The 26,768-nt window shown below is 41.6% G+C and overlaps 1 protein-coding gene across 2 annotated transcripts in view; it reads left to right on the top strand.

Moving 5' to 3' along the window:
• PRSS23 (serine protease 23) overlaps nucleotides 1–19,918 on the top strand; it is a 93,248-nt gene extending 73,330 nt beyond the window's left edge. Inside the window, exons 2-3 of one of the 2 annotated variants that reach the window (XR_016306226.1) lie at nucleotides 13,250–15,366; nucleotides 15,498–19,918. Coding sequence is in view for 1 of the 2 variants with exons in the window: in XM_089652761.1 (XP_089508887.1) it covers nucleotides 13,266–14,393 (1,128 nt within the window). In the remaining variant the exon portion in view is untranslated. Of the gene's footprint in view, nucleotides 1–13,249 lie in introns of both variants that reach the window. The other variant, XM_089652761.1, reaches the window with a different exon arrangement.
• Nucleotides 19,919–26,768: the final 6,850 nt, after the last annotated feature.

The following is a 26,768-nucleotide window of genomic DNA, read 5'->3' as shown; positions in this document are numbered from 1 at the left end:
ATCTGGAGATAAGAGGGGAGAAGGGGAGGATCAGATAAGACAGGGTCAAACAGCCTTTTTACACAATGCAGAGGAAATAATAGGTTCCACAGTGAGTATAACAAGCATGCTTTACTGCATATACTGACTGATTTTACTGTTGCGGGTTTAGTAACACTAACTCTAAAGGAGGTATGAGAAGAACTCCAGGGAGTATGGATTAGGCCAGGATAGGTTCCCCCTAAGTGAGGAGGCCCAATGCTAATAGTATTTTCCCAGATCACAGAAGTCACCCAAGGATCAGGCAGAAATGGGTTAAATAGTGAACATGACCCCGTTATACACCAGTGCCAAAAAAAAAGCCAGAAATCGTGTAGGTTTTTAGCTTTCTATGAACTATGCAGCTCCTCCTCGTATATTGCAGAGAGGTGGAGTGTTATGTAGTCCTGGGGTGACAGCACTGCTCATCCATAGGCACAGTCATGGGTGTATTTACCACAAGGCAAACAAGGCATTTGCCTAGGGTGGCATTTTTCAGGGGTCAGCAGCATTTTTCGGGGGGGGGGGGGGGGCAGCACTGTCCGCCGAAAGAAGGAAAGGAAGAAGGGACACACACAGCTCGGGACCAGGTGGGATCTGAGAGAGGTTGCAGGCTGCTTGATGGTGTATGCAGAGCCTGACTCTTGTTCCCAGGGATGTCCGGAGCTGTGAATGTGGGTGTCTTATCTCTTATCGGGGTGGGGGTTGGGGTTGCTAGTGTATGGGGGGGGGGGCGGTGGTAGTGGAAGGCTCTCTCGGGTGGCGGGGGGTTGCTGGGGTGTTTCTGGTCAATGGGGGAGGCAATTTTTGTGTTACCTAGGACAGCACGAAACCTAAATACACCACTGGGCACAGTACAGTGAGTAAAGTTGTTACCCTAGCCTAGGACAAGACACAAAATGAATTCAAGCACAGCATCTATGCACTGGTAAGCAGCATTATATTGCAGTTTTGTTCTGGGCTATAGAGATTCTTTATTCCTGACCTGTAGTATTAGTGCAAACCTTCTGTTGAGTCAGGGAAGCCTAGAAACTTGCTGTAACATTGTACTCATCTGGAAGAACAAGGCAATCATGCATAGCAGAATGTGAAAAGGAATCGGAGAAAAGATTGGCCATGGTCACATTCTACTGACATTCCTTCTAGGCGGCAGATTCCTGATGGCAGGTTATTGGTTTATTGGCCTCATTCAGAAAACTCATTAAGCCACACTTACTGCCTTTAATAAGCGTGCAGTTTATTTGTGAGCGGCCATAGCGGGTCCGCTATTTGGTATTTGTTAGGCAGCCAAACAATATAAAATGCTGCAGACTTCTAGGAGACGTGCTGATTGATATTGTTCAGACACAGAAACCATGACTGCAGCTGATGATTATTATCAGGGGTTCTTTTCCCTGGGGCACATTTAAAGGCAAAGTTCACCAAGGGGTAAATTAGGTTTGAAGGATAATAAGGGTACCTGTGCTTCAAAATGACCTCTGCCTCCCGCTATACTAATCTGAAAATCTAAGTAGTGCAGCGCTAAAAATAAAATATGAGAGTATACCAATGGTAATATGCAAAATAACAAATATGCAGCAAATATTAAAGCAACACAATATGTCCTTAGGAAATTGTAGCAATGGTGAAGCTATGTCAAATACCATCACTGATATTGTAATACAGTAGTATAACACACGGTGCAAATAATAGTCCAGAATAACTATGAATGGTAAACCACAATATAATTGAAAAATGGTGACTTGATAGAATCCCACTGGAACCTGTGATCCGGTGCAGTGCAGGAACAATAAGTAAATTGCACACTCACCAGAGGCACAATTTAACTGCGCAATTGTGTCATGAACACCAGAGGTCCCTTTGGTTGTGGATGGAGCGTGGCCTGGATTGGATAACTCCGCGATAGGTAATGGAACGTCTGGGGGTCCCCTAGATGAGTTTGGTTCACGATGGGTTCTGCCGATTACAGCTCTCTTCTAGGCCCTGGGATGGTCACCTGGTGGTCCTTTTCGTAGAGCGGGTCTTGTGTCACCCCATGTGGTAGGTGTTACCAGGTGCAGCGCGCACCCCCTGCATCTGCCTCGGGACGCCACTGGTTGGAGGTGAGAGTTCTGAGAGCACAGAAGTGGCACTGTAAAAAACAATGATTTTCTTACACCTCTCTACTGGAATTTTGGACCACTCTTCTTTCGCCAACTGCTCCAGGTTTCTCGGGTTGGAAGGGTTCCTTTTCCCAACTGCTGTTTTGAGATCTCTCCTCAGGTGCTCCTATGGGAGGAGGTCAACAGGCTCTTTTTCAATTATATTGTGGTTTACCATTCATAGTTATTCTGGACTATTATTTGCACCGTGTGTTATACTACTGTATTACAATATCAGTGAAGGTATTTGACATAGCTTCACCATCGCTACAATTTCCTAAGGACATAACCCCAGAAACCACTAAACAGCTCATCCACTCCCTCATCATATCACGACTCGACTACTGCAACTCCCTCCTCACTGGCCTGCCTCGCCGCTGGCTATCCCCGCTTCAGTCGATCCTGAATACGGCTGCCAGACTCATTCACCTTTCCAACCGCTTCGTTTCCGCCACCCCCCTCTGCCAATCCCTCCACTGGCTTCCGATTGCCCAACGGATCAAATTCAAAATCCTAACACTGACGTACAAATCTGTCCACCATACTGCCCCGTACTACATCACTGACCTAATATCCAAGTACCGCCCAGCACGCACACTCCGCTCCTCACAAGACCTCCTTCTCTCTAGTTCCCTGGTCTCCTCCTCCCATGCCCGCCTCCAGGACTTCTCCAGGGTGTCACCAATCCTCTGGAACTCCCTTCCCCAACCCATCAGATTATCACCTACTCTCCTCTCCTTTAGGCGCACCCTGAAAACCCATCTCTTCAGGGAAGCCTACCCCCTGCTAACTTGACCGACCTCCTCCACTCTTCCTACCACTCCATCCCCCACAGCTATCTCCTCCTGTACCACTATCCCGTCCCTTCTAGATTGTAAGCTCGAAAGAGCAGGGCCCTCGATCCCCTCATGTATTGTATTGTATTGGTATTGTTCTGTCACATGTTCTGTCCCCCTGCAAAAACTGTATCTGCTGACTTTTAAAATACAGACACTTATATGTCCCTCGGTCCAGCAGTGTCCTCACCACCGCTGGTTTCACTGGCGGTCTTCTCTCCATAGTGCCGGCATCTTTAGTATGGGCACCTGGCTGTGACAGCTTGCGGCTTCACAGCTGGGTGTTCATTGCGTATGCACGAGAAGCGCTGCACTTTGTGAATGGCCCCATAGTCTTCTGGGACCTGTCACATATTCCAGAAGACTACGGGGAGGGAGAACAAGAGGGTACCTGTCAAATTTGGGTACCCGCTCCGCAAAGGTGCCAATCGTTAATGGGGAGCGGGGGACAAAGCATTAAAGCGGAACTTCCCCTTTTGGGTGGAGCTCTGCTTTAAAGGGTAACTCCATTTTTGTTGAGAAAAAAACATTCCCCTCTGGGTGATCAATGTACATTGCAAGGCTTTTAACAGACGTTGTTACGGATTCCTACCTTTTTCTGCTCTGAAGAATAAGCTGTTTGTTTGTCCATGTGAAAAGTGAATGTGAATGGGAGGGATTTTTTTCCTGCTGATAAGCTGCACTCACAAGGTTCTAATGAGGAAAGTGGCAGTGGCTGAATCCCTGTTTGTACCTATCAAGGATTTACTGCTCTGCTCAGCTGCTGGGAAAAATTCCTGATTAAGGAGATACCTTGCCAATGGGCAAAGTGGTCCCCCTGACCGCCTTACCAGTGCCCCTCCACTGTTCTTTCCTGCAGCTGGTAACACTACTTGGGGAACTCTCCCCTCCTCTCCTTTGCAGCAAATCGATAGACAAGGTCAGGTTGGGCATTTTTGCTTGCATGGAATATCTCTTTAATTCAAGTCTTCATCAGCCTGATTGTTTTAGGTCAGAGACCAAGCCGAGCTGGACTGATGGAAGTATGGAAAAAAGATCATTCCTGGAATTCCACTTTAAACTTTCATGAAATAAGCAGTTCTTTCCCCGACAATTATGACTTCAAACCAATAATTTTTAATGTCTGTTTTTTTGTAGAAATGCGATGTGGGAATTTCCATTCATTTCTCACGCGTGAGTCATACAGGAATGAGGGGAGTACAGGATAAGACTGTTCCAACGCTACGGTTTTATAGTCAGGTCAGGGAAACACATCCATGAGAGACGGGATTGTCCTGTTTAATGTATTAACAATCTTGGCAATGGCATTCCTGCAAACTAATGCTTTATTTTAATGGGTATAATTGATATATCCGGCAGATAACTGGTAGGTTAGGTTCTTGATGGATATTTTATCTCAAATAGTCTTTCTAGCTGGTCTCAGCTTTTGAGATAAAGAACTATGGGGCCCACCAGTCTCAGGATTGACCATTTACAGGTCGTGAATTAAGAAACAGCAGTTCTAAGCAACTAGAAAAATCAACCAGCAAACAAATAATGCTGTACATGACCTGTCACAACTCTGCCAAAATCAAAAAGTCCATGGCGGTAACTGGAACCTGTCATTAAACACCACATTAATTGGAAGGTCACATTTCAGTAGTATAAAACTCATCATTTATGGATCCTAGCACCAAAGATAATGAAGCAAATGGCTATGTGAAGCAAATGTTCTGCTTGTTTTCAGTTCTTGTCTGCTGTCACAGTGCAGATCAAGACATGGTGAGTGTGAACAATGCATGCACTAGTCTGGGCCTGCACTCATAGTACATGGACCTTGAGCCCGGGTTCACACTGATGCGGTGCGGAATTCACAGCGTTTTCAGTTTGAATTTCGCACCGCATCAGGATCACACCCTGTTAAGTTAACAACACCCCGAAAGCGGTCCGCAAACGCGGTGCGATCTGCAGAATCGGATCGCAAAGGTGTGAATACCTATGTGATCCGGTTCTAGTGCGGACCCAAAAAAGGGTCCTGCACGTTTTTTGGTGCAGGTGCGGTGCGAATAGAGACATACAAAATTTGGGGCTCCAATCGCACCGCATACAAATTGCATGTGATTTGTACAGGAATGCGGTGCGGTTCCTGAGCAAATCGCATGCTATTGACTGCACCGCACTGATGTGAACCCAGGCGTAGAAACATTAGGCAGAGGTAAGAGGCTATAGTTACATGGAATACTTAACTTTTTTTCAAAGGGGCAATATATTTTAAACAGCTGGTATGCTTTAAAGTGGTAATAAACTCTTCTTTAACCACTTGCCCTCCTGAGGATTTACAGCCCTTCCTGAGCAGACCATTTTTTGCGTTATGGTGCTGCATTACTTTAACTGACAATTGCGCGATCACCTGGGTGCAACGCTGCACCCCAATGAGATTTATGTCCTTTTTTTTCCCACGAAAGACCGACAATTTTGAGAAAAAAAAACAATATTTTTGACTTTTTGCTATTAAACATGTCCAGGAAAAAAATTAAAAAATCAAATTTCGTCATAAATTTAGGCCAAAATGTATTCTGCTACATGTCTTTGCTAACAAAATCCCAATACATGTGCACGCCCCCTACCCAGAAATGCAAAATCACATGTGTATATATGTCAGAATACCAGGCCGGCCGCTCAGCTCTGCAGCGGGACCTTATGGAGATGAGTGCTGACCTTTGGGGAGGTGGGGAGCGGGTACCTGAATTTGACATGTACCCGCTCTTACTTCCGCGGAGTTGTTCTTTGACCTTACCTGTTCCTCTACGGTGCGGCGCACTGTCTTCCCAGCCGGGTGCCAAGTGCGCATGCGCAAGAAGAGGTGCTTTTTGTGAATGGTAAGGCGGTACCTGGGACACATGACAGATCCCAGAAGCCGCCGGACCAATCACAAAGCGCAAGTGCTTCTCGCTCATGCGCACTGGGCACCCGGCTGTCATGCCGAGCGACACTACAGAAGCCGGGAAGACAGCGCGTGGCTGGATAGAGGAACAGGTAAGATCAAAGAACAACTCCGCGGAAGTAAGAGTGGGTACATGTCAAATTCAGGTACCCGCTCCCCCCCCTCCCCAAAGGTCAGCAGTCATCTCCTGTACTGTGTCCCCAGTCTCTGGCCATCTCCTGTACTATGCCCGCAGTCCCTGGTCATCTCCTGTACTATGTCCGCAGTCTCTGGTCATCTCTTGTACTATGTCCGCAGTCTCTGGTCATCTCCTGTACTGTGTCCTCAGTCTCTGGTCATCTCCTGTACTATGTCCGCAGTCTCTGGTCATCTCCTGTACTGTGTCCTCAGTCTCTGGTCATCTCCTGTACTGTGTCCGTAGTATCTGGTCATCTCCTGTACTGTGTCCGTAGTATCTGGTCATCTCCTGTACTATGTCCGCAGTCTCTGGTCCTCCCCTCTACTGTGTCCGCAGTCTCTGGTCATCCCCTGTACTGTGTCTGCAGTCTCTGGTCATCTCCTGTACTGTGTCTGCAGTCTCTGGTCATCTCATGTACTATGTCCGCAGTCTCTGGTCATCTCCTGTACTGTCCGCAGTCTCTGGTCATCCCTGTGCTGTCCGCAGTCTCTGGTCATCCCTGTACTGTGTCCGCAGTCTCTGGTCATCCCTGTACTGTGTCCGCAGTCTCTGGTCATCCCTGTGCTGTCCGCAGTCTCTGGTCATCCCTGTGCTGTTCGTAGTCTCTGGTCATTCCTGTGCTGTCCGCAGTCTCTGGTCATCTCCTGTACTATGTCTGCAGTCTCTGGTCATCTCCTGTACTATGTCTGCAGTCCATTAGTTCAGAATTTTTTTTTCCTGTTTTCTGCCTCTAAAACCTAGGTGCGTCTTATGGTCAGGTGCGTCTTATGGAGCGAAAAATACAGTATATATATATATATATATATAAATATATATTTTAGTATTGCTGCTATAGGGCGGTCGGGTAGCGGTTAATACTTTTACCGACCTTATAATAAAGCTTACCTGTTGGTAAAATGAATATCTCCTAAACGTGCACCGTTTGGGAGATATTAACTCTTTTCGGTAGCCGGCGCATGCACTCTGATGGAACAGCATACCCGTGCCGTTGCTTCAGAGCACTGTACTGTGGCTCAGGATTCCCGCGGGCATGCACGTTAATGACATCATCATGGCTCGGCCAGTCAGACGGCCGGAGCTCGCGGACCCGGAAGGAACACCAGGTGGAGATGGAAGCCCTGTCAGCAGTGACAGCACGCTGCTGAAGGGCTTCGTTTTAAGGTAAGTCCTTCATAATGTGCTAGTATGTGATGTATACAACTGTAGCACATTATGACAATACCTTGCAGGGGATTTATTTATTTATTTTTAACCTGCGGTTTACTACCGCTTTAAAGCTTTAAAGCTCTAAGGGATAACTAAACCCAAGAACAAAAACATAAAATATTTCAGATTACATAGTTACATAGTTAGTCTGGCTGAATAAAGAGAAAAGTCCATCCAGTTCAACCATAGAAAAAAAAGGTTACAATCCTATACCCACAGTTGATTCAGAGGAAGGCAAGAAAAAATCCCAGCAAAGCCAATCCAATTTGCTCCTGCAGGGGAAAAATTCCTCCCTGATCCCCTGAGAGGCAATCGGATATTCCCTGGATCAACTTTACCTATAAATGTTATATCCAGGTATATTCTGTGTATCTAAGAAAGAATCCAGGACTTTTTTAAAGCAATCCACTGAGCTGGCCAGAACCAACTCTTGAGGGAGTCTATTCCACATTTTCACAGCTCTCACTGTGAAGAAACCTTTCCGTATTTGGAGATTAAATTTCTTTTCTCCAGACGTAAAGAGTGCCCCCTTGTCCTCTGTGATGACCTCAGGGTGAATAACTCTACACCGAGTTCACTATATGAACCACTGATGTATTTATACATGTTCATCATATCCCCCCTTAATCTCCTCTTCTCGATAGAAAATAAATTCAGTTCAGATCAGATTACCAGTCCTTGGGTGTGGTGGCTGCCTTAAAGTGATTGTAAAGCTTCTGCTAGTGCTCACGTAGGAGCCACTTCCTATGGGGGCACTCATGCAGGCTCGATCTCGAGCCTCCTTTTCTGTGTATATAGACACAGTCAATGTGGCTCAAGTCCCCCACTACCTCATCACAGGATTTAATTGACTACTATCAATCTACCTTGTGAAGAGGGAGAGACAGGAGTGGCACAGTACTGGATCGAGATTGGGCTCAGGTAAGTATAAGGGGACACTGGGGGGGATCATCAACACAGAAGGGTTTTTACCTATCTAACATCCTTCAGTTGAAACATCTACATTCTTCAATTGCAAAATCAAAAGAGTCGGGCGGAGAATCTGATTGTATACAGCCCCTGCTTGGATATTCTGATAGCCGATTGTGCTTGCAGAATACAATAGCTGGCAGTTCAGATTTGTCCATTTGCCGTGTACATGGCCTGCAGGCTGAATGAAAAACATCTATTAGTTTATGGCCAGCTTTGATTTTTAGCAAGTACTGAAAATACTTGTTGATTTTGCCAGAAATGTAGTGGCCTAGTGTCTTCCCATGAGCTGAACTGCAAGCACAAATAGTGTTATCTTTCTTCTGTAAAACCCTCCACATGTAAGGGATATGAAGAGAGAAAGACATGTTTGAATCCTAGCCTCAGAGACAACCATGGCTCGTTCCATGGATACAGTGGAGGCATGAGCGTAGCCAATCAGAGACAGAAAGTGTGAATTACCAGGTAAAAATAAAAGAGTTAGAAGCCTGAAAAAAAAGAAAAGAAATGCAGCCACCACATCTACAACTGGTAGGTTGCAATTAGTTTCATTTTGCTTTGGGATTTAGTTATGCTCTAATTTGCGTTTTAACCCAGCCCTCATTGCAACAGTCCTATTGATGCAAATCAAATCAAATCAAAATAAAATCTCTGTATAACCCCAAAGAAAAGTAAAACTTTCACCCAGGAAACTGCAAATATTATAAACCTTTTCTATGTGCCTTCCTCACACTTCAAATCCTACCCCACATTCCCAAAAACATATAAAACCAAAAACCAAAACTGTCCACAGTCCAAAGTATCCACACTATCCAATCTTCCAACTGTGATTGATGTCCAAATCGTCACTCCAATCCAAGGTACCTCAAACAAAATTTAAACTAAATATAGTGCATTACCTTTTAAACAATATAATATTCCGTGATTTCATGCACAAACACTAGTGAACAATGTAACCACACACAAAAAAAAAAATTTATTTATAATATATAATTATAATTCTATAATATTAAGACCAAATGTGAAGTTCAAAATCCACACACTTCAACTCATGATATAGAGAATTAATCACTCCAAGTGAAATTCAACAAACCAAACATATACAACCAGTGACATAGTGCACTAAACCAAATGGGTGGCACCACTCTGTGTTAGGATAAAATACTATTACCCTAATTCAATTTGTACAGGCGTTTCAAACTTTTCCACATGTCAGATGGCTTTCCTCTTTAGGGGAGAATACACTGGGATCTCCCCGTTCCTCACAAGACAGAGAAGCGAAAACTCAGTAGAGTAAATGCAAAAAGATTTAATCATTAAGTAACTGCTTACATATAAGGTAAAAACCGTCCATCCTATGCAAGACCACATCCAAGATGGCCGCGATGCTCCTTCCGGTTTGCGTCTGACGTCACGACCATGACGCGTTTTGTCACTTCCGACTTTTTTCTTTCTTTTTTTTTTGTGTGGTTACATTCTTCACTAGTGTTTGTGCATGACATCACGTAATATTATATTGTTTAAAAGGTAATGCACTATATTTAGTTTAAATTTTGTTTGAGGTACCTTGGATTGGAGTGACGATTTGGACATCAATCACAGTTGGAAGATTGGATAGTGTGGATACTTTGGACTTTGGACTGTGGACAGTTTTGGTTTTTGGTTTTATATGTTTTTGAGAATGTGGGGTAGGATTTGAAGTGTGAGGAAGGCACATAGAAAAAGTCCTATTGATGAACTCCCACAGAAAACTTATGGTGCTGCAAACCTTCAATTTTTTATTAGCTGTGAGATGAAGGTATAAAGTCTATGCCAGGACAACATTTTACATGCCGTAGAACAGTGTTTCTCAACCTTTTTTCATTCAAGGCACCCTTTAAAATTCTGCACAATCTCAATGCACCCTTTAAATTCTGCACAATCTCAAGGCACCCCAATCTAAAATGTAAAAAACTATTCTACACACATCCAGTACACCCAACGTTAGACATGATTTATTCTTCCAAAGCAAATACACCTTTGCACACTGGTACTGACCTGTATTCCAGTGTGTCTCATTTTCTCTCCATCACTCTGCTAATGTGACCCCAGTGCTGATGGAGAGGAGCACGGGAGGGCCAAACAAGGATGATGTGCATGCACCCGACATCCTCCATATCAACTGATGATGTCATTGGTTGGTAGGATGCTGGCAGCTAGAAGGTAAAAAAAAAAGTGCACAATGAAAAGCTGTGGCTTTGTGTACTAAAAGGCAGGATTGTTCCACGTGCTGGATTGTATACAATTTTTGGCCATTTTGCCTGAAGCAGCTTGAAGGCACCCCAGGGTGCCTGGGCGCCCTGGTTGAGAAAGGCTGCCGTAAAAAGCCATGAGATAAGTGAAAGTTCAGCACCAACATGGTATGACATAAAATAGCAATGCTGTATTCAATATCCATCGAGACATAAAAAAAAATCTATCCAGTGTAAAGATTGATGCAAACTTTGGGCTTAGTCATAATCAAAGTTTACACTTGAAACCCCCAAACACTTCCTGCAATCTTTTTTAATTTTATTTAGAAAACATTTTTTTTTGGGATATTTGGTTCAGTTACCGTGATGAGTTTTCTTTTGCTTGCAGCAGTGGCAGGTCCTGTATGCCACTTCTAACTTTATGTGGTGCTACTTTCATCTGCATTCTCTAGGGTATCAGATAATACGCCCTCAGGAGCCAGGTCCTTGATGCCCTGGGCTAACAGAAAGCTTGCTAAATGATACTGGGTGCTGGATCAGTGAACAGGACAAGTGGTGAAGTGTAAATCTTTCCTTATCTGCATGCTAGTTCCATGTCAGCATCCTAAAGCCTGGGCTACTTTTCTTAAGATGTCCTAGGTTGTAAAATAAAAATAAATAGCCCAGGCTGCATTACTCACCACCTTCCCAGCTCTGTCCCCCATAGTAATTCAATTCTGTCACTGAATGTCCTCGGTCAAAAGACTAAGGACATACTGTGAGTGCAGGACATCATGGAACTGGGGGAGGTGGGAGGGCCTCAAGGGGGGGGGGGGGGGGGGTTGAATGTTTCTCTGGTCAGGGCAGTAAGTTGGAGTTCAGCATATTAATTCCATAGACAACCAGGGAACTAGCATTTGCAGGTAAGGTATTGGTGTGGAGTGGTATGTTTTTGGTATCTGTTTGTAGGTAGTCATAGTTATAAGTATGACAACAATAGAAAGGCAAGGGATGGTCTTTGGTGTAAAACATTGGTGTTAAAAGGGTCCCTCATGGGAAGTTCAAAGGTGTACATTTATTGTATTTTTACAGATTGAAACAGCTTTCTTTTGGCTCTGAGCAGCTCGGGAGCTCTAGGGATATATAGAATTTTCCATGACCACATATAGAGCCAGGAATTCAGGCAGGCGAAGGAAAAAAACAACCACTCAAAGCAAAACTGTGATTGAGATCTTACTAGTGTAATATGGTCACATGGGTGGGATGTAGAAGCGTTTGCATGATTTACTCCATGAAATAAGGCCCTCTGCTGGCTAAAATTCTGTAGAGCAGTGTTCTCACAGTCAGTATTTCAGAAAAAAGTATTGCTTGCATGATGTGAAAAGCACCTTTTACATAAAATGAGATATACATAACTGTGGCGCTAAAGGATGATATTAGTTATGGTTTTATGGGATTACAGAACAGGATGTCCGCTGTGTGCTATGGCTTAGCCGGTATTCATAGCTGGGAGCGTGTCTGCATGGACTGATAACAACCTGACTTACCTGCCAACTTTGTTTCCTTATCAATACTTTATATGCCTGATCTCTGTGGTTGAAGCTCAGCTTGATTATATTGAAACAGTCTGTCCCTTGCTCACCATGAATGAGAACATATGAACAAGGTGTGTTATAAATTCAAGAGTTCCTTCCTTTCACCTCAAAACATAGCACAATTGTAACAAGTACACCCAAAAACATTATGCAATTTTTTTTGCATTCTTTAGTTATACATCTTTCATTACAAAAGCAATTGAAAAAAAAGGGAAGTGTGGGGCAGGTAATAGGGGTAGGTACATCAAGGAAGGCTAAGCCTTCTGTAAAGAACATGGGGGGCCTAACATTGTATCATCTACAAAAACAGGCCTGAAGATCTCATATAACGATAAAGTCCAAAGAACATGATAGAAATAGGTGGGAGGCCTGACATACGTCTGGCTTCGGATCAAGTATTTCAAGAGCAAAAAAATCCGGCCTTAGAAGATACAGGAGCTTGTTTCAAAGGGAAGTGAGTCTAAGCACTTGTTGGGAGCTTCTTCAGAGGTTTTCTAGACCCTACGATGCCCATAGAGCCATCTGATCACAGTGAGCATATACAAAGAAGGGGTAGAAAGAAGAGAAAGAAGAACAAAGAGAAAAAAATAAAAAGAAGGTGCCTCCGACAGGGGCATATCGTAACACTGGTGGGAAAAAGTTTTACAACTATAATCAGTTCGACACCAACAAATGAAAACTGACAGAGACTGGTGGTCCATACCCAGAGCAGCTGCGACATCAGTCCAGTGATTCAGCTAATAGATGTTTAAAGTCATCTGTACAGGAGAACTCATTCTAGCAGAGCCATGTATTTCAAAATGTTTTATGTGTATCTTTTATTGTGCTTGCGAAACTTTATAATGAAGCAAATTTTAACTCAAAGCCAAAAAAGCTGTTCTCTGGTATGTTCATAGCATGCAGTATAAGACAATAGTACACAGTATGTAAAAGAACTTCAACATTGAGGTGAGTGAGTGTTGTCACCCTTGGACAGGAAGTGGTCTTGGCAGAATCACTAATAGAAAATAAATGGAAAACAAGAAGCTGAAAAAAGAAAGCTAATGAAGCCACTTGATTCCAGGGCTGTCGCTATATACTGTATTGTTTTTGGATTTAGATATATTTTAATGTAAATGCAGGTTCATATAAATACATGTTAAAATAATTTTCCGTTTTTTTTATTTCTTGCAGTTTTAAAGAAATAAAGATGGCAAGTAAAGTGTCCGCAGTCTGGATCCTCTTGTTTGTAGTGCCATGTGTGCAACTTCAAGGCACAAGTACAAAACCGACTTGGCCAACCTATAAAGTTCCCGTCATTATTCCAGAGGCTACAAATGGCTTGGAAAAACCTCACTTTGATGCAGTACCAAGGCTAGATGTGCCATGCTCCTGTGGTCCCGATTGCCACAAACATTTCCCAACACCGACGGTTGAGGACCTGAAAGAGAACATGGCATATGAAACCCTCTATGCCAACGGGAGCCGCACACTGACTGAAGTAGGCATCTACATTGTTGCCAACAAACCTGGGATTAAAAATGGGGCCGGCAAGTCCCGTCGGAAGAGGCAGATCTATGGCCATGACACTAGATTTAGCATATATGGAAAGAACTTCTTACTTAATTATCCTTTCTCAACATCGGTAAAGTTATCCACAGGATGTACAGGCACTTTGGTAGCAGAAAGACATGTCCTCACAGCAGCCCATTGCATCCATGATGGTAAAAGCTACGTTAAAGGAGCACAGAAGCTCAGAGTGGGCTTCCTAAAGCCAAAAGTAAAAGACGGAAGCAAAGTTGTCAACCACACATATCCGGGAACAGGGGACAAAATGAAGTTCCAGTGGATTCGGGTGAAAAGGACACATGTCCCGAAAGGTTGGATTAAAGGTAATGCCAATGATATTGGCATGGATTATGACTATGCTTTATTGGAGCTCAAAAAGCCACATAAAAGGCAGTTCATGATGATCGGAGTAAGTCCTACAGGTCGCCAGTTGCCTAGCCACCGAATCCACTTCTCTGGCTTTGACAATGACAGACCAGGAGACCTAGTCTACAGGTTCTGTGAAGTTAAGGATGAAACGTATGACCTTCTATACCAACAATGTGACGCCCAACCTGGTGCCAGCGGATCTGGAGTCTACGTCAGAATGTGGCGGAGAGATAAGCAAAGGTGGGAGCGAAAAATTATTGGAATATTCTCCGGGCACCAGTGGGTTGACAAAAATGGTGACAAGCAGGATTTTAATGTGGCTGTGCGCATCACACCCCTTAAGTATGCCCAGATATGTTTCTGGATAAAGGGAAACTATATAGACTGTCAGGATGGCTGATTCCTAATCCAAATACTTTGGAGTGACTGTCTTATTATTTCAAGAAAGGCCAAATATGGACAAAACCAGACATTGCTAAAGCATTCCACCAAACGGTTCAATGAATCCATTGTTTAGGGTGTTGTTAAGGAAGACTGGAATGAAACACTGAGACACAATGCTCGCTTAGATCTTTATACTTCACAAATACTAATAAGCGCAACGGTTGCACAGGACAGCTGTTGATGAAAGGTGTTAATATATTTTACAGAACGATGGATTTTTGCTTTTGTCAATTAAGTTTGTTTTCTTGTTTCTTACTGGGCGTCGGCATAATCAACCAGCATTGTTACACAAATTTGCAATATTGATTGGTGGATTTCTTTTAGAATCTAAGACATTGAGGATACAGAATGTCATTTGACGGTGATAGCTTGCCACACACTATATAATCTGCACTTTTCAGCTCTAAAATAGAATTGAAAATACTTGTCTGTTTTAAATTACTATTTCCGTACTGATGTTTGATTACTGCTGTGGATGAGCAACTGTATTTTTCCCCTAAAGTAGTTTTTAATCTCAGGATGTACAGAATATGCAGATGGGAGCTAAAATGTATCATTATGATGTCAAACTAGAAAGTGTTTAGCGAAACACATTAAGAGAGCAACATTTTGTTTTTCACATTACATGTACAGGATGATAAAAGGGATAAGGTTGGCACTGTGTAACTAGTTTTAAAGAGTTTGTCTATAGAAATAAGATATTTTCAGGTTATATACAGTTTTAAGAAGATTGTTTACTAAGCCATCTCTTGAGACAGTTCCAAGCTGTCCGATAACAACCAGAGAACCACTCCACTACTGTTTTTTAGTTGTCTGAATTTAGACAGCTAGTAATGATTGTTAGAGTAAATTCATTTATCTTGGAAATGGTTTCAAGGGCAGTTACCTTTTAAGCTGCAGGGCAGAACAACAGGTTCACTTTAATGCAGGCCTCACCAGCAGCACATTCCTACTGTTTGCTTCCCCGCTACACATGCAGACACCAGGAATGCAAAGAAAGTCCTGTGCAAGCTACAAGTTTCAATGTAGATAGGGCTAAGGATTGGGGGGATTGGTCCAGTGCTGTCAAATGGAGTGAGTCACATGCTCCACCATACCCAAAAGTACCAGCTATTTCTTTGGACTGGAGCAGCAGGTAAGTAAAGAAAAGGTGACTATATGCTGGTGGAGAGAGGGTATTAAGGCAAACGTGTTGCTTTATCCTTATGTGAAAAGCACAGGATTTCTTTAAGGGTAGCCTAAAACAATATCTCAGGATATGTGGCTCCTGGCTGCGGTTGAACTATCAACAAGCTTCATCTACATTTTGGCGACTCCAGTTGCTAGATTTTCTAATCCTATATTCACAACTCTAGTTTATATTAGCAGGCAATATGTGAAGGTCTCCAACATGCTGTTGCGGCTTTTTGAAACTCAAATTATGCCAAGAAACTTGCCATAAAACTCGATTTCTGTGTGCTGGTGGGTGTAATGGGGTAGCTGGAGCCAGGACGTCTTGAAAGGAAATACAGTATTGCTGCATAAATCTCCAAAATAAAAAGCCAGGGTGTGATTCAAACCCAAACTACTCAAAATAAAAAATATTGTTGGACCTCCAGCCTTACTTTGGGTCTTGGTTGGCCAACATAGGTGTGGTCAAACGTATCCAGTTAAATATCTCACATAGGGAAAACCAGAAGGGATCAGTGTAATTCAGACACAGATATGATAATCATTAGTTGCATCCTAACTGTTAAATCTAGAACTGATAAGCTAATTTTTAAGATGGCTTCATGTAAAAATATATCTACACAACTTTTGTTGTTAGCCCCAGAAGATTGCATCAGCTGGTTGGTTTCGAAATTCCATGGTCCACCTATGTTGCAGCTCCCGCCACCCCAAATAAAAAAATGTCAATTAAATGCTATGAAATAATAAAACAATAAAAAAAGGAAATAATACCCCAGCTTCAAGCCACCGCCAGTTGGGGGTGATATCACTGGGCCTACTTATGGGATGTCAAGGATCCCAAATCCCATGGGAATGAGCTCCTGCATAATACTGGTGTACACAAGATCTGCGTCTACAGGTTTCCAAAGATCCGAAGAGAAGGTTCAGTAATGTTACTACAGGAAGGGCCCAGAAAGTGAATAATCCTTTTTGCAAATATGTTATTTCTTTGTAGCTTTCAGACTTTTTTTATTCATGGGATAGAGTGCTGCAACATACACAGATGACTTCTGATGTAATAGGTTATGCAGTCCTCTAGGTAAAGTACTGTAAAATGTGTTGGTCCTAAATATTTCTGCATTTAGTTAGAATGCGATAACAATTCCTATCTAAATAATTAACAAAGTGAACTTCTTTTGGTGAAAACCATACTGCATATGCAACTTTGTTGTGCATTTAAATGGTTCTAAAGGCTGAAGGTCCATGCATGATGGCGAAAAACCTTCAGTGTGCAGCTCCCCCCTCAGCGTCCCTAATACTTACCTGAGCCTGATCGTGATCCAGCACTGTGCGCAAGTTCCTCGCCTCCCTCTCTCCTCATTGGCTCAGACATAGCACCATTGGCTCTTACCGCTGTCAATCACAGCCAGTGAGGAGGGGGCGGGGCCGCTCCACGCTGTTTATGCCTTATGGACGTACATGGCCAGCTCGGGAGTGAGCACGCACAAGCTGCTTCCTCTGGGGGCACTTGGCAGGGGAGAGGGGCCTGGAGTGCTGGCAGGGAACCCAAAAAAAGGAGGAGGATTGGGCTGCTCTGTGCAAAACCATTGTACAAAGCAGGCAAGTATGACATGCTTGTTATTTTAATAAAAAAAACCAAAGCTTTACTTCCACTTTAAGCTAATAGATGATGTTAGGCTTATAATATAAATAGTTCTAATGTAAAGTTGCATGCAGACTTTAAAGAATGTTCCTTCCATCTAGCCATTTTCACAGAAGATCACTATTGTTCCCCCTCAAACAAGCCAGGGAATAGCACTGGCCCCCCACCCCCTTCCTTCTTGATACAAGCATGTAAGCTTACACAGTGCATTAGAAATTGTCTGTTGGTGTATGACCACAGAAGTGCAGCATTATGTTGCACATGGGCTTTGCTTTTTACAGGCTGAAATTTTCATATTTGTCTTCCAGAGCATCTAAGTTTTCCTTTAATGGTTTCCTGGACCCTAGTGCGGAACCCTCACCTCATCTCTGATTCACTATTCCAGTTTGATGTTGGTAACTCAGATTTGTGTTGACCAGAGTTGTCATTTACCATCTGCTGGATTCATTGTAAGATTTTATGGAAGGTCAAAGGCAAACATGGAGACATTGATAAACAAACTAAAACACAGCAAAGCCTGACTCATGGTCCTTGATTGGTCTTGGCGATACAGATCACCCATAAGAGCTCTGATTGCTAAGGTCCATCTAAATCTGAATAAATCTTAATAATGGCAACAACCAATCACTGATTGGCTCATCCTTTAAAGCTGAACTTCACCTAAAAATTGAAGTACTGATCCCCTCTTTCTCTCCCTCCTCCCAGGCTTCTAACTGTAGTTGCAGCTTTTTTTGGGGAGGAGGGCAAATACCCTTTTTTGTCAGTACCCGCTTCAACTTCCTCAGTCCACACCTAGGCAAGGATGCCCCGTCGCATTGGGGCTGTGAGACATCAGTTAGTCACAGCTTGCCTCCCAATTCTATGGATGAAAGCATCAGGGATCCACAGCAGTGAGAAGAATTGGCTGCAGGGAAGACGGCGTTGGACTCCATGGACTGGTAAGTACCAGTATTTGTACCTACTGACTTTTTTCACAACTGTGGTTGAAGTTTCTCTTTAAAGCAGAATTAAACCACCACAATAAATAAAGGATCCTAGGAGTGTTATGTATGAACAGCATAATAGCACATTTTGGTGGACTTATATGGCAAGCGATTGCCTCCAACTTTGCAGTGTCAGTGCTCCCATCCATCATGGGTGGTTCCATCTTCTCCAGGTCTTCCTTATGGGTTTGGACTCTTCAACGGCTAAATTGGCCATGCCACGATGAAGTTGTTCCCACATAGGCGCACAGGAATCACATCATCACATTGTCATGCCGTAAATATATAATAACCTACACATGCGTGACTCAGTGTGCACAAACACTGACAGGAGAGGAGAAGAGTTTATGATAAGAGAGACCTTAAGGCTCGGTTCACACTGCCTCGACTTGGGATCCGACTTGTGAGATCCCAAATCACTTGACATGTGAAATCCCATGTTAGTCAATGAAAGCTGTCTTTATTAGCATTACTGAAGTCACTCTGGACTTTAGAAAAGGTTCCTGTACTACTTCAAGGCAACTTTTATCTGACTTGTGCCTATTGACTTTAATGGAAGTCACCTCCAAGTCTGATGCTCATCTATACTGATGTGATTTGGATCCGACATTACAGGAAGATCACCCAGGCAAAGTCGTATGGCATGAAAGTCACGCATCAAGACGCATCAAAGTCGTACTCAAATCACATCAAGTGTCCAGCAAATCGACAGGAAGTCACCTGGCAAAGCCACACTGGAAGACTTTCAGGTCGCAGTAGTGTGAACCAAGCCTTAGGTTCTCCCATGTCATAAAAATCCTACCTGTCAGCTTTCTTCTAATTTTTAGGTTTAATTCCACTTTAAGTGTACAACATATTCTCCAGTGTTCTGTAGCAATTATTCATCCCTTTTGGGATTATGGTGCTTTTTTATGTGCTTCCAGTAGTTTACACCATTGTTGGTGTGATTTATTTACTATGTTTCTGTCCTACATAATAGCAAGCTGATGTTGTATTCCGGTGTACAGTTCTCCCATATGTTCCTCTTTGACTAGGACAATGGTGCTGAACCTTCTAAGAAGTTTGGTCCCCAAGTTCTGGGGTCCTTTTATTCTGGGGAACCCAAAAATGTGTAGATTCAGTAGAGAATCGTGCCAACTTGACAGTGAGGGACTATGAAAATCTTTTTTTAGATACTAGGGTGAAATCACAATTCACAGGTTTGGCTCCACTTCTTTTGGCCAGTAAATGTTTTGGCAGCTGCTTTAGATGCTAAAGAGTGTCTCTGTTTTTGGGCACAACCATCGTTCTTTTAGAAGCATTATATAAGAGGAAAAATAACTGAATTGCAATATTTATTTATATGCAGGTCTTAAAGAGAAATTAGATATTGCTTGGATGGAGAAGTAGTAGGCCCCGAAAGCTGGTCCTCAAAATGTAATTGTTGGTGCAAATAATACAAAGTATCACAAACCGTACTCAATTGTGTTGCTTAAAAGAAAGAAGTCCACAATCATTTTCTGAGATGTTTTTAACAATTGTGCAAGAAGGAATTTCAAACCAGAAGGCCAATATTACAGAGATTCAAACTTTGTTGAGCCTTGGAAATAGTATTTCTTTTCTGCTTTCCTTATTAATGATGTAAAGGATGATTTCAACTCTTCTGAATGTACATCACTGGAAAAAAAATGAACTGAGACTAAACAAGCGTGTTGTCTGTTTTCTGAGTATTTTGGTGTATTATCTATTTTTTATGTCATCAATTTTCCAAACATTGTGGTTTAAAATTAGTTCTTGAATTTTTATTCCAAGGTCAGCTTTTATTGTTTTTGCTGAAAAACAAACACAGAAGGATTTTGGAATTTAGAATAAAAAGAACAAATGCAATATATATTATTCTGTTCAACCTAAACCCCTTCATGCCTAAGAAAAAAAAACAAATCTAAATGCCTAGGCAGAATTATGCAATGTTGACATGTGTTAGTAAATCCATACAAATCATCACAACTACTTTGTACATCCAGGTGAATTATACTGCGTTTTTTTTCAGGACAAATTGGGCTTTCACTTGGTGGTAAATGGTAATGGATATCTCCTGATTTTTTTTTTATTATCAAAAAAAAAACTGGCCCAAAATAGTAAAAAAAAAATTTTTTTTTTTATTTAGCTGTGTGTTTCTTGTTACTACCATAACCTACCACCAAAGAACAACCCAAAATAAATTCTCCAGCTCTTGACGATTGCAGCGATATCATATATGTGTACGTTATTTGTTGTGTGTACCCGTAGTACAGCCCAGAAACAATAGTGCGCATTTTGTTTTTATCTTTTTTTTTTTTTACCTAAAACACACTGACACCAATCTTTTTTAAATCCTGACCTTTGACCCTGGCCTTGACCTTTGATCCTGACCTTGACCTTTGACCCTGACCTTGACACAAACAACAACCCTGGAACTGAACTAGATCAATAGAGGAAGATAAAAGAAAGAGCGCACAAACCTTGCGCATTACCTCAATAAATAGTGACTAATTTTATTAATAAGGAAATAAACTCACAAAGGTGATGGTATAACAGACATATGTAACCATAATCCAAACAGGGTTACAGGTAAATCGAAAGGGGGGGGTGAAGTCTAACGCGTTTCGAAGGGTGCTCCCTTCTTCATCAGAGCTGATAAAAAAAACAAATGCAAATACAAATACAGATTCCCCTCAAACTATTTACATGAATCATGATGGTATAACAGGTGGCGATACTGTTAGATGAGCATAGCAATACACATGAAAATACTCATGGTAATACGTATAGTGATAATAATAATAATGTCAAAAATTTTTATAATAACATACACTATTTTATACTACACATAATAAAATGAACGCATCCTGTCTTTAAATTTTAAATAGCAATTGTGCTTTTGCATTTACATATATATGTATACATGTTTATTCTATGGATTCTCTCTATATATAAAAAAATGTTTTTCTTTTTTTTTTTTTTGTACGTTTTTTATATATGCACCTTTTCTGTATGAGATTTTTGACATTATTATTATTATTATCACTATACGTATTAGCATGAGTATTTTCATGTGTATTGCTATGCTCATCTAACAGTATCGCCACCTGTTATACCATCATGATTCATGTAAATAGTTTGAGGGGAATCTGTATTTGTATTTGCATTTTGTTTTTTCTATCCGCTCTGATGAAGAAGGGAGCACCCTTTGAAATGCGTTAGCCCCTTTTGGATTTACCTGTAACCCTGTTTGGATTATGGTTACTTATGCCTGTTATACCATCACTTTGTGAGTATATTTCCTTATTAACAAAATAAGTCACTATTTATTGAGGTAATGCGCAAGGTTTGTGCGCTCTTTCTTTCATCTTCCTCTACAGTTTTATTAAGCTTCCCCAGCTTCATGATAGAGCTGCACAACCTCTGATCACCAGTGGATGAACACACAACACGCTGCTTGTTACTAACGCCTGTTTGATCTGAGTCTTTGAGCGCAGGAGATAATGGATCTTTGGTGACTGAACTAGATCAAACCTTGATCTAGCCTTGATCTAGATGTTTTTTCTTTATTTTTTAATATTTATTTATTTATCTTTTTTTTTTTTTTACAAACTTCTCTCTATACCAGCAGTTCAAGAGATACAATGTATCTCTCTTCTCCATTCATAGAGAGAGAAAAAAAAACAAGGGGGCCGGGCTGCACAGTGACTGATCACTGTGAAAGCCAATCAGAGGCTATCACAGCGATCATGTGACCCAGAATCGGGCCGTTAGAACGGGACCTGGGGCTCTCAGTGACACCGTGGTCTTTGTGCTGGGAGCATGCAGTGCGGCGCGCTCCCAGCACAAAGACAGGTACGCAAATATGCGGCCCCATGGAAAAAAGCCCAGTTCTGTGAGGCCGCATATGTGTGTGATGTCGGCGTCAAGGGGTTAATGTATATAATTATAAGTGTGGCACTGAAAGTGCATGTAAGAATCTGATGAAATTAAATAAAGCATAAGTGAAAACAAAAGTGACGACACTGACAGATGTGTAGAAAAAGTATTGCGAAAAACAGAGTGAGAAAAAATAAGTCCCAATGCCAAAAGAGCACTAAAAAGTATCTTGAAGTGCAATCATAGATCTTCATTTGCTAGATGATCAAACATATTCAAATGAACCACGTGTCACCCCACTCCATACTCAAAGAAGACTTACCAGATATATTTGACCATCATATTATAGAGCGGTCAAAATGGCCACAAGAACAATCATATGGCAACCGCTACAGCCTCCTTCATAACCTCCAATGATGGTTCAGATGGCTTTCACCCACTCCACATGGATCATCAGTGCATGCGTTGTCAGGCATATAGGTACCATGTGCATAGAATGAAAAAGCTTCCCATAGTGTAAAATCACTTAAAAATTTAGTTAAACCAAAAAAAATTACAGTTGTGTAAAATAATAGCAGTGTGTTGAAAAAAGTGAATAAAGCTATAAATCCTTCTAGTAGCTTTTATTTCCATACACACAAATGCATTGGGAACACTACATTCTATTCCAAATCAAAACATGAAAAAAAATATCAAATTTGTGTTGTTCCTCTAAAAAAAATTGAAGAAAAGTGAATATTAGACTGTTCAAAAAAATAGCAGTGTTTGTATTCTTCTTTACAAACTCAAACATTCACTATATAAACTGAAAAATGTTTGAAGATTGTGCTTTCCTTTGAATCACTTAATGAATATTTGGTTGTAGTCGCACTGTTTCTGAGAACTGCTGTACATCTGTGTTGCATGGAGTCAACCAACTTCTGGCACCTGTGATCAGGTATTCCAGCCCAGGATGATTAGACTACATTCCACAGTTCTTCTCTATTTCTTGGTTTTGCCTCAGAAACTGCATTTTTGATGTCACCCCACAAGTTTTCTATTGGATTAAGATCCGGGGATTGGGCTGGCCACTCCATAACGTCAATCTTGTTGGTCTGGAACCAAGATGTTGCATGTTTACTGGTGTGTTTGGGGTCGTTGTCTTGTTGGAACACCCATTTCAAGGGCATTTCCTCTTCAGCATAATGCAGCATGACCTCTTCAAGTATTCTGATGAATTCAAACTGATCCATGATCCCTGGTATGCGATAAATAGGCCCAACACCGTAGTATGAGAAACATCCCCATATCATGATGCTTGCACCACCATGCTTCACTGTCTTCACAATGTACTGTGGCTTGAATTTAGTGTTTGGGGGTCGTCTGACAAACTGTCTCCGGCCACTAGACCCAAAAAGAACAATCTTACTTTCATCAGTCCACAAAATGTTGCGCCATTTCTCTTTAGGCCAGTCAATGTGCTCTTTGGCAAATTGTAACCTCTTCAGCACATGTCTTTTTTTCAACAGTGGGACTTTGCAGGGGACTTCTTGCAGATAGCTTGGCTTCACATAGGCGTCTTCTAATTGTAACAGTACTCACAGGGAACTTTAGTCCTTCTTTCATCTTCCTGGAGCTGATTGTTGGCTGAGTCCTTGCCATTTTGGCTATTCTTCTATCCATTCGAATGGTAGTTTTTCGCTTTCTTCCACATCTTTCAGGTTTTGGTTGCCATTTGCGATCATTTTAGCTGAGCATCATTTTCTGCACTTCTTTATATGTTTTTCCCTCTCCAATCAACTTTTTAATCAAGGTCTGGAACGACCCATTTTCCTCAGAATTTCAGAGAGAAATGCACTGTAACCAGCATGTACAACATTTGCTGCCTTCCTTCCTTAAATAAGGGCAATAATTGCCACCTGTTCTTCAAAGAATGAATGACCTCACTAATAGAACTCCACACTGCTATTATTTTGAACATGCCCCTTTCAATTAGTGATTCAATTACACAGAATCAGCAGCATGCATGTCATGACTGTTGGGTCTGTTGGATTTCTATTACTCTACTACACCTGCTAGTAAATTATTTGCCACGTAGAAATATCATTTCTACCAAAAACAGTGATTGATCAGGTTAGTGATGTCTGACTGCTATTATTTTGAACACAAAACTTACATGATTTAAAATACTGTAAATTACAGCGCTGTGTTATCCAAAAAGTTCTGCGTGTTCCCACTTCCAAGATGGCCATGGACATGTGCATGGTGACATATGTCCAAGCTCCACCCACATGGACGTGCATGTCTGTGGCCATCTTGGAAGTGGGAACACGCAGAACTTTTTGGATAACACAGCGCTGTAATATACAGTATTTTAAATCATGTAAGTTTTGGTCCCTTGAAAAAGGGGGGATGGCTACTCTTAAAAGTTGTAATTCCTAAACTCTTCTTCCAAATTGGATGTACATACCCTCAAATTAAACCTGAGAGTGTGCCCTTTCAGCCCATGTCCATTACATAACTAGTGCTTGAAAATGTTTTGGTAAATACCTGAAAAAACTAAAATTGTGCCTGTGTCCAAATATATATATGGACCTAACTGGATGTCCTCCGGCTTTCAAATTGACTACCGGATCTACTGTTCACAGGTGCAATGCTTTCCAGGCTGCAGCAGAAAAAAAATTATAAATGTACATTATGTACATTATGTTTCTACAAAAATAATTAAATTACTTTTTTCTCTAAAGGTGAACTTAGCCTTTAACATATAACATAAAAAAAAATATTTTTAAAATGCCTCTTATTGTTTGTGCTTAAAAATCCCTACCTAGTTTTCCCCTTCTAACGTTACATTACGATACAGAGAGGGCTGAGAGTTATACTTACATAATAACAAACCAATTGCAGGGCTAACTATACATATACAGCCGTACCTCGGTTTACGAATGCCTTGGTTAACGTAATTTGCGGTTTACGAATAAAAATCCATTGAAAATAATGGCTCTGTTTACAAATTTTTTTGCAATACGAACACATTAATTGGTTTTCAATGCATTTATGATTTTTTTTTAATCATGTCCCTGTACAGTACTGTGCCTTTAAAGTGCACTTTAAAAAGAGTTTTGAACAGATAAAAATTTTTTTTGACTTTTTTCTGACCTCCGGAACGGATTAATTGGTTTTCAATGTATTTACAAATTTTTTTTTTAATCATGTCCCTGTATAGTATTTATGCCTTTAAAGTGCACTTTATAAAGAGTTTTGAACAGATAAAATACTTTTTTTTACTTTTTTCTGACCTCTGGAGCGGATTAATTGGTTTTCAATGCATTCTTATGGGAAACCGCGTTTCGGTTTACAAATTTTTCGCAATACGAAAAGTCCCGCAGAACGCATTAAATTTGTAAACTGAGGTACGCCTATATGTTAATGGTATAACAAAAATGGTTAATAATGAATGTACATAGGTGGCAGCAAAGTCCATATAGGATTCGCATCTGCAGCTAGAGGTTGGTGCATGAAGGAAAAAGCCCTATCCAGAGAGAAGACCATCACCTTCCACCCAAAAGAATGGGCCTCTTACCAGAAGGTTCGACCGCCCGAAGGATCGGCCAAAATAGGCAATATAGCAATATCAAACTGACACAGCAACAGGTCTTCAATGCAGACTGATCCCGGGATAATCACAAATACTTCTCCAAGTTATAAATATTCTGAGTAGCAAACTAGTCATGGCAAACTACGTCAGAGTACAGTTATCTCCATTGTTTCCTAAACAGGAAAAGTGAGTGCGTTCCTGAAAAGCCAGGTTATCAAGGTGAAGCAGACTCAGTTGCTGTCTAAATAAATAGAACAGCAGGAAATACTTTGTTAGAAAGTGAAGCTCTTCTCCAAGAAAAGGTGCTCCAAACAAATCAATCTCTCTCCACCACTCTTTTAGCCCATTGAGACCACAAAAGACAATATGTTTAGCCACCAATCTCAGGTGAGAATTTTGCTTACCATAATTAACACTGTACTGTGCTGGCAGATCTCACTGTCAGTTGTAAACTAGAATGAATTCCAGACATGGATATGTTTAAATAGTTACAGTTGTCCAGCTTGGACCAATGTAACTATGCATCTACCATACCTGCCGGATGCCTTGTAGGATCCTCCTGCTCTGCTGCATTGTGAACACTGGAGGGTGCTCGCTTGGCATGGATGCCATTCAGAGAATGCTTTGCTTTTTGTCAATAAATACAAAGCGTTCTCTGATTGGAAGAGGTGGAGAGGTGGGGCAGGAAGTTAGTGAAGATAACACAGCACAGCGGCTAAATGGTTAGCACTTCTGCCTGGCAGTACTAGGGGTCACTGGTTCAAATCCCGACCATGGCACCACCTGCCTGGAGTTTGCATGTTCTCCCTGTGCCTGCGTGAGTTTCCTCCGGTTTCCTCCCACTCTCCAAAGACATGCTGGTAGGTTAATTGGATCCTGTCTAAATTGGCCCTAATATGTGTATGTATGGATGTGAGTTAGGGACCTTAAATTTTACACCCCTTGAGGATTAGGGACTGATGTGAATGTACAATATATATGTAAAGTGCTGCGTAAATTGACAGCACTATATAAGTACCTGAAATAAATAACTCTAATAGTGATGCCTCTAAAAGGGATTTCCATCTTTCAGGTGGATCA

This window comes from Staurois parvus, unplaced genomic scaffold, assembly GCF_062004578.1.
Source record: "Staurois parvus isolate SC_StPar_1 unplaced genomic scaffold, SC_StPar_1.0 ptg000693l, whole genome shotgun sequence".
Taxonomy (NCBI): domain Eukaryota; kingdom Metazoa; phylum Chordata; class Amphibia; order Anura; family Ranidae; genus Staurois; species Staurois parvus.
Note: the sequence above shows the minus strand (reverse complement) of the source record. Positions and strands in the feature narration are given on the sequence as shown.